Source organism: Centroberyx gerrardi, chromosome 5 (assembly GCF_048128805.1).
Source record: "Centroberyx gerrardi isolate f3 chromosome 5, fCenGer3.hap1.cur.20231027, whole genome shotgun sequence".
Taxonomy (NCBI): domain Eukaryota; kingdom Metazoa; phylum Chordata; class Actinopteri; order Beryciformes; family Berycidae; genus Centroberyx; species Centroberyx gerrardi.
Genome location: NC_136001.1, coordinates 5781412 through 5801814, shown reverse-complemented (window position 1 = coordinate 5801814; position 20403 = coordinate 5781412). Strand labels below are relative to the sequence as shown.

At 39.7% G+C, this 20403-nt stretch overlaps 1 protein-coding gene across 1 annotated transcript; it reads right to left on the bottom strand.

Annotated features, from left to right (window-relative positions):
* Positions 1 to 104: 104 nt before the first annotated feature.
* On the bottom strand, positions 105 to 18768 carry LOC139929670 (chitinase-3-like protein 1). The gene is made up of 15 exons (XM_078283396.1): positions 18741 to 18768; positions 18540 to 18566; positions 18244 to 18448; positions 18030 to 18086; positions 17626 to 17791; positions 16764 to 16888; positions 16522 to 16639; positions 15330 to 15512; positions 14875 to 14991; positions 14648 to 14780; positions 12755 to 13054; positions 1035 to 1211; positions 770 to 883; positions 472 to 631; positions 105 to 348 (listed from the first exon to the last, which is right to left on the bottom strand). The coding sequence occupies exons 1-15, from the start codon at positions 18766 to 18768 to the stop codon at positions 105 to 107; spliced, it is 2154 nt and encodes a 717-aa protein (XP_078139522.1).
* Positions 18769 to 20403: the final 1635 nt, after the last annotated feature.

Sequence of the window (20403 nt, the reverse complement as noted above, 5' to 3'; positions counted from 1 at the left end):
ATGTTTGAGGGTAGCATCATCTGTGCTTCTCAAATCTTCTCTAAGGAATTTCAAAATGGATGTAAAGCATGTTGGAATGAAGCTGCTCAGTAATACATGAAGCTTCACTCACCATTGTTCTTGCTGGTGTAGTAGAGGCTGGTCCAGTCATCCAGAGTGAGCACCTGGAACAGAGTGAACATGCTCCTGAACAAGGAGCCAAAGTGCTGTGGATCCGACTCCCTGAACAACCCGGTGAAAGTGACGGCAAGCATGTAGTGGACCACGATCATGTAGACGGCGACGCCCGACACGGCCCGGACAGACTGGACAGCGGCTCTCATCACAGCCTCGAGGCTGCTGACATGGCTGTTGGGAATTCAACAAACAGCAAAGATATTAGGACCAAAAAGACTCCATGGCATTTATCATGATGGTCAAACGATTCATGAGAGAAGAAGTAAAGTGAAGACATTTAGGCGCCCGACCTACCGCACGAGGCGCAGACCCCGGCACACTCGCAGGGCCCGGAACACTCTCACGTTCTTCAGGACTTGTGCGATTTCCGAGGGCGGGCCTTCATCGGATCCCCCAAGAGAGCCCATGCGTTTCAGGGACAAGTCCAGGAGAGCCACGACCAGAAGGATGAAATCTGGGTGAGCCGGATAGTTACAGAGAGGGAAAGTGTCAGGAAGAAAACAGAGAAAGTACAGTTTGTTTTGGGATGGGCTGTCTTGCATTATGAAATACAAAACATGGGAATATTGCTAGATTTATATTGAAGTCTTACCAATATTGTTCCATAGATTTTTAAAATAGAGCCGCCCCCAGGCCAGGAGTTTCAGTCCGCACTCATTGATGTAGATCGCCAGGAACAGACACTCCAGTACATCAAGGTGCCATCCTTGAATTTGAGAAAAGATGTTATTTACACATTTGACTTTTACTTAATTAAGGCTTGAAGCTATATTCTTTTAAAGTAATAGTTCACACAAAAATAAAAAAAATTGGTCATTATCTGCCCAATAATGAGCTGGTGTACCATATTTTCCTACCTGCTCTGAGCTCAACAGCGTCAGCTGCCCGGGCCACTATAGAGATGGTGTTGATCACCAGCGTGAAGACGATCAGTCGATTAAAGCATGTGTGTCCAACCAGCATGTCCAGGGCTGTGAAAAACCTCCACCGCCAGACCTGGAGTCTTTGTCCCAGACTCATCTCTTCTTCTTCAGCTGAGAGAAAGTGATAGAGTGAGAGAGAGAGAGATGCCTACATTTCAAGCTCAGTCAGAGTGATTATTTTCTCTGTGACCTCACTGGATGTCAGTTGGTGGCAATGTCAACAAGGCTAATATTATATAGTATTATACAACAGTTAGTTCCGCTCGAGTAATTTGATTGGACAGGAGGCATTCCATGAGTACTGATATGCAGTATAACAGCAGTGGGACATTTTGCTGTATGTAACACTCCACTTTACAGCTGTTCTAATATAAATATAAAGACAAAAATCTAAATGCTCTATTTTTAATGGCTAATATTATATTTTGCTGATTTAATTTTCCTCACAAACACGAGTTACATAAACACAGAACCACTGATAGAGGACAGTGGAGCGTCTGAATACACAGCAACACACACACACACACACACACACACACACACACACACACACACACACAATGATAAATGTGAGGGGATGGGATTTATTTTCTGAAATATTGGTTGATTGATGATTAATTTCTTGTTACATGCTTTGGCAATATTTGCTTTATTATATGTTTTTATAAACTGTCATGCCAATAAAGCACATTGAATTGAATTGACAAAAATCTGTTGTCTCAAATTACCATTGGCTACTTGATAAATAATTTTGTTTGTAGAACAGCCGTGCTGATATCCAGTGTAACACCCCTGGTGTGTTATTGCTTAAATAATATTACACTATACTATTAATACCACTGATAATGTAATGGTATATAAGCCGTTCAGCCCTTTCAATTAGCTTCCTTTGAATCTTACCTTTCGTAGCAGCTGGCTGCCTGGTCTGAGAAGGTGTAGGCTGCATCCTGTGAGACAGACAGACAGCAGAGACAAGACACATCTCACACATTCTCCATCTCATTTCTGATGGCCAATTATGGTTCAGAACAAATGAGGACTTCCTGCATAGTTGAGTTGTTGTATTGGTTGTTAGGATTTGACTCTAACGTTAAAATCAAAATAATCAAAATTGCACAAAGCCAATGGCACCAATGTTTCAATTAACGTATGTCGATAATTAACGGTATATACCGTTAATTAACGTTAGCCGTAATTAACGTCAGCCGGTTAGACATAATCTAAGTCTAACCGGCTAACGATAGTCAGTTACAATGTCAGTTACAACAGCTAGCTAGCTAAGCTATAACGGATATAAAGGAAGACGTTAAATTCAGTTTAAAACTGATTATGTCAAACAATTACTGACCTACAAGGAATTTACAGTAAAATATGTATTTTTTTGTATCAGCTCTGCTGTGACATTAACTAAAACTGAAATTGTTTCATGAAGCTTGTCTTACCTGGTAAAGTTTTCACCGTCTTTTTGGTCTGTGCAGCTGTTCAAATGCGAAAACAAATTTAAAAAATGCATGGATGTTTTGAATGGCATATGGATCGTTGCTATGGTGATTAGTTTTACCTGGATGGATGCAAGTGCCTGTTGCTTTGCTCCGCCCCTGCGTCTCATGAACCAATGACAGCGCAGGACGGCGCTGTTGGAATTGTGGGCAGAGCGGACGATGACACGCGCCGTGAGCCGAGGCCGCGCACTGCTTTAGTTTTGGAAATGAATGATCTCCATCGAGGGAGGAGCCAGATTTTGGAAATTGTGTATATTATTTTATTCTTAATCACATTCCGTTTCTTGCCACCCTGAATTCTTGTACATTTTTTAATAAGATAGTTTTTAGTTTGTTACATTTTCAGGCAAACGCTGCGCCCTACTATATCAAGTGAACCAATGGCAAACCAGTGAACTGCCAGATAACCAATCAAAGTTGGTTACACTGTGAACAGCTGTTTGGTCCATGACAGATTTTTTTTTTAATGAATCAGATAGACATGCAATGGAAATACACATAGACATACAATACAAATACACAATACAAAAACACAAGGAACAAGAGAATTCAATCTATCATCATTGACGTGTGGGAGTATTACACAAAAGAAAGATCATGTTTGTTAAAGATCCTTTTTGTTTTCTTTGCTTTATGGTTATTACATTTTTCAATTTTCAGTTTTAAAATATGCTTTCACTTCAGTTTTAAAAATACTAAAAGAAGGTTTGCTTGCTGACCATTTTGTTTTATGAATCAGGTATCTTCCCAATAAAATAAGGAGATTGATTATAAAGGAGATTTCATTGTCCATATTGTCCTTATGAAAATAAAAAAGGATGTCCTTTTTGGTGAGATTGACATTCAGAGTTGGTTTTGTCTATAAGAAGTCCTGAAGTCCACTCCAAAGTTCTCTAACATAACAACATTTCCAAAATAAATGTTCAATTGTTTCAGGGCAAGAATTACAAAATACACATTTGTCATCAGAGGCAACTTTGAATCTTTTTACAATGTATGTTTTTACAGGATAAATTCTGTGAATAAGTTTATAAGACACCTCTTTCACTTTGTTTAGTATACAATATTTATTTGGTACAGTGAAGAGCTTATCCCAAAGAATCTATCCCAAAGCCGCATTCCAGTATATTTTAGAAATAGGAACACATGTATCCAGAGTACGTTTCCGTAAGTATTTGTTAGTGCATTTAGGGCTTAGAATATCCATTCCCTCTAATTTAATTGTAGCAATAGAATCTAGTAGAGAAATCGAGGGGGAGTCTCCATAGAACCTAACAAGTTGGATCAAACCAAGAGGGATGGCTTCAGTTATGGTTTGGTATCCAGCCATTATCTGCCTCTATGTACTCTATGCATTGCCTCGTAGCACCTATGTCCTGTTGGACCAGAACTTAGCTTTATGGCACTTACGCTCGTTGTTCTCTCCTGACTAGAACCTTGCTTGTGTTGTATTAAAATCTCATGTGTACGTCGCTTTGGATAAAAGCGTCTGCCAAATGGGAAATTGTAAATTGTAATGCAGACATTGTATTTGGTTATAAAGTCTTCAAAGTTGCATTCTTCATACCATTAATGAAATGTTTAATAAAGATAACATCATGACTAAATAGAGTTTGGGAGAAAATAGATTTTCTCTTATGTATTATATTCTTATTGTTCCAGATTGTATACAGGTGTGGAGAGAAATTGTGTTTATACAATATATGAGATTCCAAATTTTAAGCATTTGTCTGTGAAAATTGGAGAGTTTAACTGGGATTTTCCTACACCGAAAGGGCATTTCAAGAGGAATTCTGTGGAATGTGGAAATCACGGACACCGGGCAAACTTTGGAATAGTTGTGGCAGCACTCGCCGTTTCAAGGTAAGAGTGGGTCCATCTGTAATTCGACCCGGCGTACGCCGAAACTGGCCCAGGTAGGTGGAGTCAGCACTTGAAAACGGGCGACGCCGCGGCGTACGCCGGATGGCCCGCTGGCGGCTGAGACCAGCGATGACGTAACCAGCGCTCTCCAAGTGGCTGAGATACTGAACAGAGTTAGAAAGAGACATTTGTTTTCCATCTAAAAAAAGAACATCGCCTAGTAAATCAAATAAATGTAGGCTATCCTGTATATCCATTCATTCACTTTATGAATGGCCCTCCAAAAAAAAAGAAGAAAGAAAGATGGATAATGAACAGTTAATCAATGAAGTAGGTAAATATCCGGAATTATACCCCATCAATCACAGATTATTTAAGGATAAGCAATGGAAATCGGCAGCTTGGAGGAAGATTGTGGGAGTAACGGGATGTGCCGGTAAATTGTAACGTTACTAGTGTAGCACAGAAAAATGTCCAGAAAACAATCAACTGCACCTGAGAGATGGATCTATCCTAACTGGATGTGACTCAACAGCAAACGTGCAATCGGTAAGTGTCACCACTTTGTGATTATATTTAGAGTTTATTCCAAGTACAGTCAACTGAGCTTGAGAAAAAGTCAAGGTTTGCTAACGTGTGTAAAGTTATGTTCCATTTGCTTGTTTGCGACATTGTGTTCTTGTTTATTTTACACTCTATGGTGCTTTGTTGTTAAATCAGTTGTGGACAGATGTGTCTGCTAACGTAACTTGAGAATGAGAAATGGATACGGTAGTTTATGGTATTTCAGTCCGATTAGCATCGGGTAGCGATTTAGCTCCAGTCTGATGAGAGAGAGTTTGATGCGGGCCTGTGAATACGAGGAAGCCTGTTGGCCACAACGACAACAGTTAGCAATAGGGGCAAAAACATGTGCAGCCAGAGTCGGTTGTAGGCTACCTCAGCCGGCCAAAACGAGCACCTCGTCTCGTTAACCCGGTGCCGTTAGGACACACGTACTATAATCAAGGTCAGGGGATAGTGCCACTTGCAGCAAGCTAATCTAGTGTTAGTGTTAGTGTTAGTGTTAGCGTTAGCGCGCTAGCTAAGGTTAGCTCCTCTGGCTCACTTTGCGGACACTAGGGGTGGGCGATACCGCAAAATTTGGTTTCGATCCGATACCAAGTAATACAGGGCCAGAATCGCCGATATCGATACCGATACCGATACTTTTTATTATTAAAAGCAGCTTATGTACTTTCATGTAGGGGAGAGCAGTGTGTCGTGATTTATGAGGTGAATGCATCATCAATAGGCTAAATCTGAATACATTTTCATGACCACTAAATTATTTGCCAAAGGTTAGCAACCATTGTAAGGTGAGTGGTAGAATTTCTACCTGCCACCTGTGAGACCCGGGTTTGATTCCCAACTGAAGCATCTATGTAGCAAAAAAAATTGGCTTCATTCATTTATGTAGCACTTTGTAAAAAAGTGCTACATAAATGAATGAAGCCAGTTTTTTTTGCTTTCCACTGTTAATTACTTAATCACATGCATGTTAAAACACAGGACAGTTTTTAAAGGCAAATAACAAAAATATTTTTTTTATTATTGTAAATTGAATGTGCAAACATGAAAAAAAGTTTTTTGAATAAACAAAGTGCACACAATTATTTGTGGAGAACAATGAATGTTTTAAAACTTTCACAACTTTTATAATAAGCAAAGTGCAAATAACTAAACAAAAGCACAAACTACCCTCAACCATTCTTCTTTCCTTCAGTTAGAGCAATGGTTCTCAGGGTGCGCGACGCGTATGTTGGTTGTTTGAGTGCACACGACACGACAACAGCAGTAGAGAAGCAAAGAGTGCATGCATGCACTAAGATGTGTTCACGACAACGGAACGTTGTTTGCACAGACAGTTCTACTCTTTGATGAAATGGGTACAACGTGGAAGAGAGAAACTGAAACTGGTATCGATCCTATTGACACTAGAATCGATCTTCAAAAACGAGACGTAGTATCTGTAGTATCGATATTTTGGGATCGATCCGCCCACCCCTAGCGGACACATCTCCTTACACGAGACAACCGCAACTGTAACGTGGCAAAACTTGAAAAGTACTTTGTCGATCAGGGACTCTGATTACCATTAATATTTCACTTCTAACGCCAAATGAATGGAAGGGAGTTACTGGTTGATGAGATGTAACATTTCACATTCTGTCTTTGCACCTAGTCTGGTAAGTCTAGTCTTGTAATCAGCTGGGGTTGTGGCAACCTAGAAACATAAAAATGATGCTAAATGATAAACATATAATATAAACGTCATTGTCAGTGTAATGTTCTTATAAAGCTTGCAAAATTCAATAACAGTTACCCTGTCTCATTCCGTAGGTTACCAGAAGAATGAATCAGCTTCAGGATCCACCTACATGCATGGTGGGTCATCCTGGAGCCTGTATGTTTGAATGTGTTCTCACTACAGAATACAATGAACATTTATAAAGCAGACTATGGGCCCTTACAGCTTAGAGGTATAGAGCAGTAAGTTTCTTTTATGCATTCTGTGCATGAATTGATTTGCCAAATAATATGGCCAACATGTAACTTTGGATAATACTTTACATGACAATAAATTTGAGTAAAATAACTGTGTGTTGTTATACTTTATTACACATCCATGTAGAGAAACAACTGAAAAGCACACCTAAAAGTCTTTTAGTGACAGGGGCATAGGACAAAAGTTACTGAATAAGTAATATAATCCCACACACACTGTCTACACTTGCATGGTGCTTTATTACATTTCAATAACTGAAATGTAATAAAGCACCATGTAAGTGTAGACAGTGTGTGGGATTATATATTTTTTTCCCTTTACACACCCATGTAAATTAAACGTGAAACCAAAAACTAACCACAACACTGACTGTTCATACAGAATAAAATTATTTTATTATAGAAAAGTCATTAAAAAGGCACATGTAGAAACATAATACTGCTTGTGCAGGACCATAATGGGGTGCTGTTATGTTACAAAATCTACATCTGTGAAGGTACACAGGGGAGTGTTCCACTGCAGCAGTTATTGCAGTGTAGTAAAGTAGTGCAGTATCAATCACCAAAATGATCTATAATTTGATATTTTTAGTTATCTGTTATGTATTCGTGGAACACACCCAACTACAACCTGACCTCATGCCAGATAACCAAAACAACAAAAGAAGAGACTAAATATTCAAATGAAATATATTGACAGTATGTGTACCTTCCTCTCAGTGTCTAGCCTACAGATCCTTTGTCAGCTAGTGCTGGGGCTTTAGTAACAGAAACACAGAAATCATCAGTTCCATTACAAGAGTGTACATCACATATTAGTGTGTAGCAAATTTGCAATTTTCATTTATGGATTACTTTATACTATAGTTTATACTTTATGACATTTGTATATTTATTGAATTTTCATATTTACAAAGTTTTGTGTGTGCAATAAAAATGTGTTGGTAAACATACTGAAAGTTGGCTCAGAGGGTCGGCTAAGCAGGCCCAGGGTCCTCCTCATCCTCTTCCTCCTCCATTAGGTCAAGACGGTCTCCTGGATGGTCTCTTGGTAGGTGGGGAGGTCAGGCTAGGTTGTGGAGGAACAAAGGGGACAGTTGAAGAGCCAACTCTGAAATCTCTGCATCTCTGCAATCCAAAACTACATTACCACAAACTACAGCCTCAATAATTACTATGTAGTTGATTCTAAATGTCTAAAAGGTGCTCGTTTTGGCTGAGGTAGCCTACAACCGACTCTAGCTGCACATGTTTTTGCCCCTATTGCTAACTGTTGTCGTTGTGGCCAACAGGCTTCCTCGTATTCACAGGCCCGCATCAAACTCTGTCTCATCAGGACTGGAGCTAAATCGCTACCCGATGCTAATCGGACTGAAATACCATAAACTACCGTATCCATTTCTCATTCTCAAGTTACGTTAGCGGACACATCTGTCCACAACTGATTTAACAACAAAGCATCATAGAGTGTAAAATAAACAAGAACACAATGTCGCAAACAAGCACACGTTAGCAAACCTCAACATGTTCTCATGCCCAGCTGACTGTACTTGGAATAAACTGTAAATATAATCACAAAGCGGTGACACTTACTGATTGCACGTTTGCTCCATCCAGTTAGGATAGATCCATCTCTCAGGTGCAGTTGATTGTTTTCTGGACATTTTTCAGCAGCTATGCTACAGACAACAGGGTTTTGGTCTTCCGCATTCAGTTGCCGGGCACCACCCTGTCTATTACGGGATTGGAAGAAAACATGAATGCTTTTAGTCCTATTTAGAACATAGGGTAGTGGTGCACTCTTGTGGCCGAAATGAGTATTACAACAACAAACACTTACTTAAACTTTTTTTTTTTTCACCTGCCAAAACTTTTTTTTTCACCTGTTTTCACAGATGAAAAAAAAAAAAAAAAAAAAAAACTTAGAAAAATGTACGGAAGCCGAGAACGGCCGTGCTTGCAATTATTTTTGATCTTGATCTGACCTGATCTCTGATAAACATTATCTGTAATAAGAGGAAACGACATTTTGTTATCTCGAGATCACGAGTTAATTATCTCGTTATCTCGAGAAAACAAGCTTTGTTTTTTTTTTCCACCTGTTCTTAAGTCATAAACACAGGAGAGAAAACAATTTAGATCAGACTTAGAAAATGGATCACCAGATTTTTTTTTTTTTCTCACTTGCCTCTCAGGGCCTCCGTACTGCCAGGTGTGTGCTGGGTGAGCAACTTTCATTGGAATGGATGGGCCGCCATCTTTGAATGCCTCATCCATAGTTTAATACATCCATGGTTTCACCCTGGAACTTTTCTCTTTTTTTGTATTCTGACCTTGTACACGTGATTTTGTTACCAGCAGAGTTAAAAAGGTCTATGAGTTAACATTACATAGTAAAATTGAGCATTCTGCAGGCCCTTTTATCATGTATTCCCTAAAATGCACTTGTCACTAACAATTAGCCACTAGAATTTATTTTTGCTCCCTAGTCACTATTTTACCGGTTACTAATCACTATTGTAAATTCGCTGGTTATTAGATACTAGTTCATATTAAGGTAGCAACATTTCTGTTTTTACTAGTAAAAATTTAAAGCTGCCACATGTAGAATATTTACCTTAATATATTATTCTCAAATTAATTTTGATGGCATAGTATAATGGCCATCGCCGGGAAGAATGGTTTGTTCTATGTGTCCCTGGGTATGATTTCCTGAGACTTGTGCAGGATAGACTTACGAAAGGAAGTGCCTCAACAAACAGGAAGAGGACTGCCCCCTTTCAATGAACAGTGTGATGTTACTCAAAATGGCCGACGGTAGCTAGCTGTACCTTCAATAAAATGCTAAAAGAAGCCTTTGATAGAGGAGGCAAAAACAACAAAGAGGGAGAGTGAACCTCAGCCGGGCGTTCACTCCTGTTGGAGAGAGGGGTTCAAGACTAGACATTGAACTGTCTTTCTTTCTACTGGACAAGTCTAACAAAATCTGTTACCAAAGCTTTTTAATCAACGCTTCCTAGAACATTGTGCCTGATCACAATGTGCACCATGGCATAGTTTACTATCGTTAGTTACCCGGACAGCTACTAAGCTATCTTAGCTAGTAGCTAAGTCTAAGCCTCATTATTTGGCACATCACAGCCAGGGAAAGGGGCACTAAGTCACTAAGTTCTCATTTGACTAGAGCTGACTATGAAATCCAAGAATACCAAGTCGATACTTGTGACCTTGTGGAGAAAGTTCTTCCCAAGTTCTCTTGATGAGAACTAGGCCTAATCTTTTCTTTAATGAAAGTAAGCACAGAGAAGCTTCCTCACAGTGTGAGATGGACTGTGTGCTTCACATCGCATGTGTGATTAATTAAGACACACAGCTGTTCATTTTCCCATCTGTTTCCACTGACTGTACTGTGGACGATAGCGCTGCTCAGACGTGATGCGCCGTTCTCGCAATGAATCTTGGGACTCCATTCATTCTCGTCATATTGATAAACAGCCTAGGACAAGAGCAAGATAGCGTGCTAACGCCAACGTTAGCTAGTTAACGATTCCAATAATTGAGTGAACAACTAACTAATGCAAACATTTTACGTGAACTAAGTGCCGTGTTTATTGGAGTGACGCTGACATTAGAAACAATATACTGAGACATGGACTGAAAGGCTTGTGTGTGTTTGATGTGAAGGGGGTCACCAAAGTCATCAAATTTCAAATTCTACTGGTAGCAGCTTTAAATACACACACATATCCCTAACCCTAACCCATACACACACATAAGTGCACAACCCTAACCCTATACATAGGCAAAAAATCTAACTAGATATCATGGCCTCTCAAGCTACTCAATACATTTTCTTAATTGGTCCTGAAGCTTCAGGAAAGCTCACTGGCTTCCACTGGCTGGTCTCTGACAGCAGTGTGTTGCTACTGCTGTTGGCTGTGGCAAGTGGTTTTTAAAGATGAACATTGTGTAATTTTAAACTTTGAAATATCTTCAAAGGGGCATTAAAGTAATCTGTGACCTTTATTGACTTTTATCAGTGAACAGTAGGAACTGGCTATGTAAGGTACAGTCATGATATGGCTTTTCACACAGCACATTCTTAGCCTAGGGTTATTTTAACCCTGGACTAACAGTTGGCCCAGTGTTAGCTTAACCCCTGTTCACACACAGACATTTAATCCATGGCTAACTCTTAGCCCAGGACCAGCGATTCACACAACATTCTTGTTAGCCCAGGGCTTACATGTCTGAATATTCTATGGTAATAAAAACACTTGAGCCTAGGAATGCAATGCATCGTTGCTTAGCAACATTGTGAAGGAGAAGTTTGATTTGATTGGACAACACACAAGTGACACAAAAGTGTTCTAACCCTGTTCACACAGCCAACAGATAACCCTGGTTTTAAACAATTTTCTGGGGATAACCCTGAAAAGTCGGGGTTAACCCTGCTCCGGAGCAGGGCCAGCTAGCCCTGGGCTAAAGTCGGGGTTATCCCACTTTGGAATTTGCCTGTGTGAATCGTTTCTTAGCCCAGGGCTAAGAAGGCACTTAGCCCTGGGCTAAGCGCTGTGTGAAAACCAGCATAGACTTTATAAAATCTTCACACATAGACTCACATTCCAGTGATCTATTCTTTGGAAATCCCATGATACTCATGTGGAGAGAGGAAGATTTGCCTTTGTGCTGTTGTTGAACATTGCCGTCACACAATGCCGCCAAAGCACTTTGAGGTTCACGTTGACGTGCATCTATTGATTTGGCAGGTTGGATGAAGAGTGATGTTAACTAGAATACCTTCTGAACACATTAAAAATGACTGGCCAATAAACTATGCTTATGTCATCATGCTTGATTGTATCCTATTCTTTCCTGAAACTCAAGTATATTAGATGCAACCATGGATCCTACAGATTGCCACTGATCCATACTGATCCTATGTGTTAATTCACTTATTTATTCTTATTTATAATTTGTTATACTCCATTCTTATTTATTATACTCCATTAGATCTCCAGTGACTTTAGGGATTTGCTGAAAAGTAAATATGTGATACTCAGCGGTCAGCAGTGGGGAAGGGGTGAAATTAATAATCTCTTATACAAGCATATCAAAATCGGGACTTTGACTTGTCCTTTGAGAATAAAAAGTAAAAAGAAGTAAAAAGGTGCTGTATCCTGTCTATAAACCTTTATTTACCTACCTGTAATCCCATTTTATTGAATGTATCTTTTTTTTAATGAATATTGGATCTTTTAGTGTCCAACTATAACTCATTATTTAATTGCTATGTTCATAGCAAAAAACCTCTGTGTAAAGCAGCGCAGCAGATTTCCTGCCAAATCTGACGTGGTGGCACACAATGTATAATACAGTGTAGAGGCTGGTAGAGGCTGACGGTTTTCTTGCTGATGGTCTCGTTTGTTTACAGTAATTATACTAATGTTTCAAACTTAATATGGTTATGATTTAATGATGTTCATTGTGTAAATGAAGACCATAATGAAAATAAAAAAAATAAAAAAAATACTTTTGAATATGATGCTCTTTGGGGGATTCTCCTAGTTGTCCACAGTTTCATAGCATCTCACTTCCTTCACAGTACACCAGTGTCCAAACACTTTGTCCATATGAAACAAAATCACCCATTACTCCACACACCTAACATCTGTAATAGTGCGGCTATTGCAAGGCTGACCACAGCTAATCTTCCCGGAGGCGTTGTTCGCACTCCCTTACTGTGCTCCGTCACGAGGGTGTGGCATCTCGTTATGGACGTCTCGCTCCGCACACATTTGTAGAACGTCTTTGGGTGTTCCGACCTCGGGTACAGTCCGTCCAGTTTGTGTGTGCAGAAGCCATCGTTGGGATACACAACGGTGATGTTTTGGAAGCAGCTGTGGCCTGGTGTTTCTGTGGTGGTGCCGCTGATCTGGGACGGGTGCTGTGTGGGCTGGGTGTGGTCAAGAGGGAGGGAGGAGGAGGTGGTGGTGGTGGTGGGGAGAGGGACAGCAGGAGTTGTTTGCTGTGGTATCCAGTCTAGGAAGAAATATACTGGGGAGATGCATCAAGTGGACTCTTCAATGTACATATTTTATTTACATTTCCAGTTAGTTTGCACGATCTGATTCCCTTTAATTATGGAGTAATCATGGCTGTCAGTTGGGTATGTAAGTATGGCATTTCCCATACCTTAGCCTACATGAGACAAAATTTAATCTTGTAGTTTTTATCTTTATAGTAGAGACCAAATTGGCACTCTATTTGGAAGCCAAAAATATAAAACAATGGTACCACTTTGCTTGAATTGTTCATCATATGTGCATCATAAAAACATATTACATTATAACTTCATCAGAAAATGTCCTAGTACACTATAACACATCATGAATCTGGCACTAGCAGATTATGGGACTGTTCTAAGTAATATATTTAAAACTGGGGCTCATATATTTAACATAATAATAATTTAATCTTAATACGCTATAATGCATTATTAATCTGGTATAGCCAGGTTATGAGGCTGTTATAGGAAGCTAAGACTAAAGGAGCAAACGTTACTGAATGGATCTACAGTCACACCACAACAGTCTTTTCAGCTAGCACTCTTTTTCTAGCCTGGTTATTTTACATTTAGCCATTATTGCACACAGCTACTTCTCCAATACACCTCCATGATGACACCAGACATGGTTGATAGAACATTTGTGATGCAACTGCAAAGCCTCTATATTCAAACCCTAACATTAGTGTTATATTCATGTATTTGGTATTATCCAAAAGATATTTTTTTCATCTGTCAGTTGAGCTAATATAATTCCTTAGATGAACACAGTGAATAATGGAGCTGTTGAAACCTGATCCAAAATCGTGTCTGTTACAGTGTATTATGTCATGCAACAGTTATTCTACAGCCCATAATAAAAGTAAATGCATATGCACTGTGTCATACTGCACTTGTAGTTGATCGCAGTTTAATCAGTATGAAGATTAGTATGGCTAACAAAGCATTTACAGCTCATAGTAAATGTACATTTATATTATTATTACTTGTCATGACAGATCATTTGATGTACTTTAGATGATATTATGAGTTCATGAAGAGAAAGAACACTGATAAGAAATCCACAGCTTATAAACAAAATAAATATATTAATATTTCAGTAGCAGTAGTGGTACTTTATATTATAAATAAAGAAATATAGGTTCCAGTGATAAACATTACGTTTAGCAGCCTCATAGAATCATAATGCATTTTCTCATGCACTTATTAGATGACTTAGAACCAACAATTCAAGTAGAGTGTTACCAAAAACCACATCAACGAGCATTCAGGACCAATGTTCCCGCTAAGCTGATAGGTTATCAGTAGATTGGTGACCTACGTCTAATAATTGATCACACAACCAAACAATAATATATTGTCAGTCTTCAGTCATTGCTCCACTTTGTCCCCAGACATTTAAAAGACATATAAGCAGGTTTGGAAGTTTTGGTGGCAAATGTTATTAGATGCAGAGACTTTGCCATAGCTTAGGGTTTAGTGAATTGGTGCCCAGAGAGTAAAGGTCATGACATATTTATGATGTATGCTGTCTATAACTGCAGTATAAGACTGTATGGTGGCCTTACCTTTATTGAGTTGGCTTCTTAGATGTGATATCAGTGGATATGTGCCCTGCCCACAGAACTGCCCAGAGAAGTCATCCATATCCAGTGTCCACACAGCAGCCCCTCCAAGCTGCCTGCTCCTCAGATAGCCCACCTATAAAACGAACGGGGGAAAGACACTGTGTCTGCTCAAATCTACAGGGCCTTTTTAAAATATCTGTGTTCCCTTCCACAAGAGGGTCATATACCTTGGCATCATAGCTCTTCTGGTTGTCAAAGCCTACCCACTCACCGCCTTTGACAGCGTAGGGAACTTTCTGACCATCAGTCCACTGGACTGAGGTCCCTTTTAGGAAGGCGCAGGTCTAGGGAAGAAACAACAGGCATAAATATGTGTGACAATATACTTCTGTAGTAGTAGTAGTAGCAGTAGTAGCAGCAGTAATAGTAGTAATAGCAGTAGTAGTAGCAGTAGTAGTAGTAGTAGTAGTAGTAGTAGCAGTAGTGGTAGTTGCAGTTGCAGTAGTAGTAGTAGTAGTAGTAGAAGCAGCAGTAGAAGCAGTAGTAGTAGTAGTTGTTGTAGTAGTAGTAGTAGCACTAGTAGTGGTAGCAGCACTAGTAGTAATATGTTGATATTACTATTGCTATGATTATGTTGATATCTCTACTATATATGGATAGACTTGCTCCCTGCTCCCGTTACCTCATAGTAGGACCAGAGGCCAATCTGCTGGGTGTAGGGCCCAGGGGTGGCAGGGCCACTGACTGGGACACCCAGGCCTGTGAGTGTGGTGGAGAGGGTAAAAGAATGGCTATGGACGGGGAAGCCCAGCAACAGCTTCCCTGCTGGGGCTCCTCGGTCCAGCCAGTACTGCATAACATAATCCTGGCAGGGAAGAAAGGGAAGGGCTGTTAGTGAGGTTATTTGTTTACCCGGGGAGTTGCTCTACTATGGTGTCATGATATATGATCTTACCTAGCAAAGCATCGACCTGGGACTTGTCTCACTTTCAATTAATGGGTGGCAAGATGGTAAGATTAGTGGGTTAATGAGCTAACTTTGGGCATAACTGACTTTTCGGTCTCATGGGAGTGGAACACTTTTAAGCAGGGGTACATCCTCATGGTCACTTAGGCTGCACAGCTCACCTGTTCTGGACCAGGTTATGTTCAAGGCAAGCTACTGGATCCAAACAAACAGTCAAGTCTCTTGAAAAATGGCATCACCACTCCTAGAAGATCCCATGGACTTCACAGTAGGGTAGTGTTGACAGATAGCAAGAAAGGCTCTTCGCAGGGCACCAGCATTGGGGTCAGTTCATGAATGAACTCATCAATTCCAATTCAACTGAGGAATTGGAATTGGAATTTGAAAAAAAACCCTACAGGGAACAGAACTAGAATTGAATTGGAATTTAAGGAAGTTTAATTTAAATCATTGAAATTCTGTGATTCCATGTTTTTTTTTTCTTCTTTCCACATATCTGAGATTACACGTAGTGTTATAAATTATCAATACTGAATACCATGAAATGGTTACTTTCAGGTGGTATTTGATACATAACATGTAATTGCAATACATATATTATGATTGAATGCATTTTGTTTGTTGAACTGTCTTTTATTTGATTCATAATGTTTGATTTATAATGTTTAGCAAGTCAAGACAACCTCTCTTAGAAGTGGAATTTCATGGAATTTCATGGAACTCAGTTCTGTTTCCTCTCATTCCAATTCAGTTCCAATTCTGTTTCCTTAGAGCTGGGTGCAATTCAATTCCAATTCCAATTCCAGGAACTAAATTGGAATTTACCATGCAGTTCATGAATGGCCCCAACCCTGCAGAGCACCCCTTTGCTTTGCCTGATGATTTGTTACATAAAATGTTTTCTTACTATGTTGGCATTGTTTTCAGTGGCGAGTGTTCCCCGGTACAGTGGACTGTGGTGGGCTGTCACTCCATCTTGACCACCATGGAGGTCAAAGGTCTTAACACTGATTAAGTCCAGGTACCTAGACACACACACACAGACACACACACACACACAAAGAAGTGTTATTGGAGCAACATGTGATCATCTAATGACAAAACCATTAAACCATTTTATTCTGATTATTAATGTACTGTAAGCCTTACTTGGACATCCCAGTGATTTCATACCCCTTATCAATAACATCTGTTTCTGCTGCCACTGCTGCGGAGAGAATCAGTCGTGTGTTCCCACTTCCTTTACTCTCTGCTTCATAGGCCTCTGAAAGCTCCTAGAAGTCCAAGAAAATACACTTAGAATTTAGGAAGTTACCTTAAAGGATAAGGCTGTTGTTTTTTAATGCATTGCTTACTGTCAACAAATCCTATAAAATAATAATAAGTGATGTGACATCAAAACCATGGACTTTTAAATGTTTTTATGATATCCCATTTACCTGGTTTCCTCAGGATACAATCCAACTCTACGACACTACAACACTACGCAAAAACAACAAAATCTGTTATTCAAGCCAGCACTGCCCCCCCTCCCAGTCTCAGTCCAGTCCTTGTGGCTTTTATGAGTCTGAGTGACAGAATGACAATAGAATGAAAGGAAGTGTCCAAGTGTTGAACATCACGTTTCATGGAAATTGCCTGGTGTGACACAGATAACAAAACCTGAGGCTGCTCAATCGGGAATAGCCTAAACCTTTCCAGTGATACAAAGGAGGGTGGGCCTCTATATGTCTGCCTTAGGCGCCGCAGTATACAAAAAATTACCTGAAATGCTCTTTTAACTAGTCAACTTTAGATTTAATTACATTGTTCCGTATCGCGCTAGATGTAAACATGTTATGAACTGTCATTGCAGATTATGGAGTACAGACTGGGTTTTATGGCAAAGAGTCAACATCCGATACTTGAGGACAAATAGAAAGCACAAGGTATCAGACCTCTAGTTGAGAACATAAATGATCAGCTGGTATCCTGCAGACTCTAGAGAAAAGAAAGAGAGAGTCTCCAGCACCTTGCAGAGCAGAGTGAACCTCTTCTTGTCCTCAGGGGGACTTCCACGAGATCCAGGGTACTCCCAGTCCAGATCCAGACCATCAAATCCATGAGTCCTCAGGAACTTAATTGATGACTGGATGAATGTCTGACGGTTTGCTGCACTGGAAACCATGATAGAGAACCTAAGTGATGGGACAATAGTTTGATCAGGGGTGGACGACACTGACTGGAACAGATCTGATTTTGAATACAAGGCTAATATTGGCCCAAGATATTGACAAACCAATACATCAGCATAACCCTAACTTATAATTGCAAACCAATGCACTTAAAAAAATAATACTACTTTATCGCCATTCTCCCCTTCCATCACCAGATGGAAGACTTTCATAAGGAGTTATCAACAGAGATTAGACTCACTGGGATCCACCATGGCTCCCCTCTCTGACCGACAGTAAAGTCTTCAGCCTTGAGTTTCTGCTCATGGGTTACATGTATGCGAGTAAGAGAGAAAGAAAATGATTGATTGCTTGACTGGTTGACTATATATAAGTTCTTTAGCTTTTAACACCATGTATACTGTAGGCATACAACATTTAGAGAGAACTTGACATTTTGAGCATTTAATTCTTACCTCTTCTTGAGCTCATTGAACGATTTGTAGAGAGTTTTCTCATTCCACTCATATTCAGTGATCTCATTGGCATGACTGATGATGGCGAAGGCATAGACCAGGTGGGTGCACAGGTAAGGGTCCACATTTTGTGGCAGGAATTTCCCTACTCCAGTTCTGTACTGCGACCAGTTGGTGAAATAACATACCAGCTTGGTTGTGGTTGCTGGGTTGAGGAAACAATGTATAGGTTGTTAAGTGAAACAACACCTCCCATTATTGCCCCATGCAACAAAATAGGAAAGTATGTTACTCACCGATCTGAATGAAGAGTTGCAGAGCCACTGTAGGAGGCACAGTTCAGATTCAAGTTCAATTAAATGCAAGTGGCTGTATTTCAATTTGCATAAATATATGTTTTTTTAATGTGCACATCAACACAAGATTGATTTTTCATTTTTGCAAAAAGTATCACAATAGACTAATGGAAAGATAGAAACAACAAAGGGAATTCTCACCAATTATGCTCGCTATTCCTGCATTCATCTCAGTCGTCTTTGCTTGCTTCTCAATTTGAGCTCTGGAAATAAGGAAAGTCCCATCGTGTGGCAGCTCACACCGTGGAAGAGAGACAGAATGGATACATGGGGTAACGTCACTCCAGCGCTACTTCTCACATTACTACGAGTCACAGTATTCCAATGGCTGCGACATTTACCCAGCATACCTTATAATAGACTTGTTCTCTGGAGAGACATAATGACAGGTGTGGGATGTGTTGGACAGTGTCTGGGTCTGGGTGTGATGGCAGAGTTATAGTCACATGTCTTGTTGGACAGTGCATATCGGATGTAAAAGTGACGTGAACAACCATAAGCCGTCAAAAGAGTGATATTTAGGAAGAAATGGTATACACGTACATACTAAGAGGTTTCATTTCTATTTTCAGCCTCAAAATGAAATTACGATGCTGGAAATTGAAAAAAACTTTACATGACATAACTTTTTTAAGTTTTCATACATTTTTAAAACAGCAGTCTATTGTTTTGAAGCATTAAATATTAATTTAATATTAGTAACAGCCACTTGGAACTCACAGTATGTATAGAAATCCGTATGTTAAAATCTTTATGCCCTTCTCCCTTAACAGGAAGGACTGGATTAGACTGCTATTATTCTTTATTTTGTCCACAGAAACAAGAGTGACCCATTTTAATATTTTCACCTAGAGCACTTGTGACATTGAACCCATATATGAAACGCAACACCTACGCTGTACCTGTATCTTTTAATATCCATCGGTGTAATGGTGATATGCTGTTGGTGACATAGTGCTTGACAGACGTACGCAGGCAAGAAAAAGGAGATGTTATACTAAACTGTCATGCTTTCACCTCAAGGGTAAAGTTGCAGGACTAACCAGCAAAAACAGGGTGGATAGGCTACTGATGGAGGATGCATGGAAAAACAGCTATTGTTCAATCTAGCATTTTGATAGCATTTGATCTTATTACCCATTCTGTTAGTAAGGAGGAATTGTTGTGTGAATCTTGTGTGGTGGAAAATTCTACTATCATGAACTCAGTTCAATACAAAATGGCAAAACATAATTCAAATCTCCTACAATGACGTCATGAGGAGGTCAGTCAATATCTGGGAGCCTTTGAGCGATGCTTGGGGAGCTACAGTCTGAGGATTTGTCTGAGACTCAGCTTTCACTTAGGCTGAATACTTCTCACACCCTACTCACACCCTTTGTTGTGTGTTGACAATGTGAATCCCCTAACATCCTCAAATAAACCTCTATGAGCCACTGCTACATTGTGGAGAGACTTAAGGGCCCTGCTGGAGCAAAAGCCATGTAGAAACATGAATTGGATTCCCATCGTGAGTTATTAACTGCGTAAATAATCTCATCATGAAAGTTGACCCCATGTAACATTATAGAATGCAGCATCAGAGAATTAGTTTGGAAACATGAAGCCCAGTCAGTTGTAGGGAAGAAACTTTATGACGCATCTCACAAAATTTATGATATTTTATACCAACCCTGAAAGCCATCTGGAAAGAATTATTTATGACCAAACAAGTGAATCCTAGGGCATGAGCCCGTCGCTCAAATGTTTTGGAATTATAGTATGCCAAAATCCAAGCCAAAATCAATATTTCTGAAAAAACGTA

What these genes read in the sequence shown, in the direction of transcription:
- LOC139929670 (XM_078283396.1), bottom strand. Translation starts at nt 18,768, where the DNA reads ATGAATGCAGGAATAGCGAGCATAATTG. An exon ending in AAGAAGCCAACTCAATAAAG is followed by an intron (nt 13,055 to 14,647) that starts GTAAGGCCACCA and finishes ATTTCTTCCTAG; the next exon opens with ACTGGATACCACAGCAAACA. An exon ending in AAATCTATGGAACAATATTG is followed by an intron (nt 632 to 769) that starts GTAAGACTTCAA and finishes CGGCTCACCCAG; the next exon opens with ATTTCATCCTTCTGGTCGTG.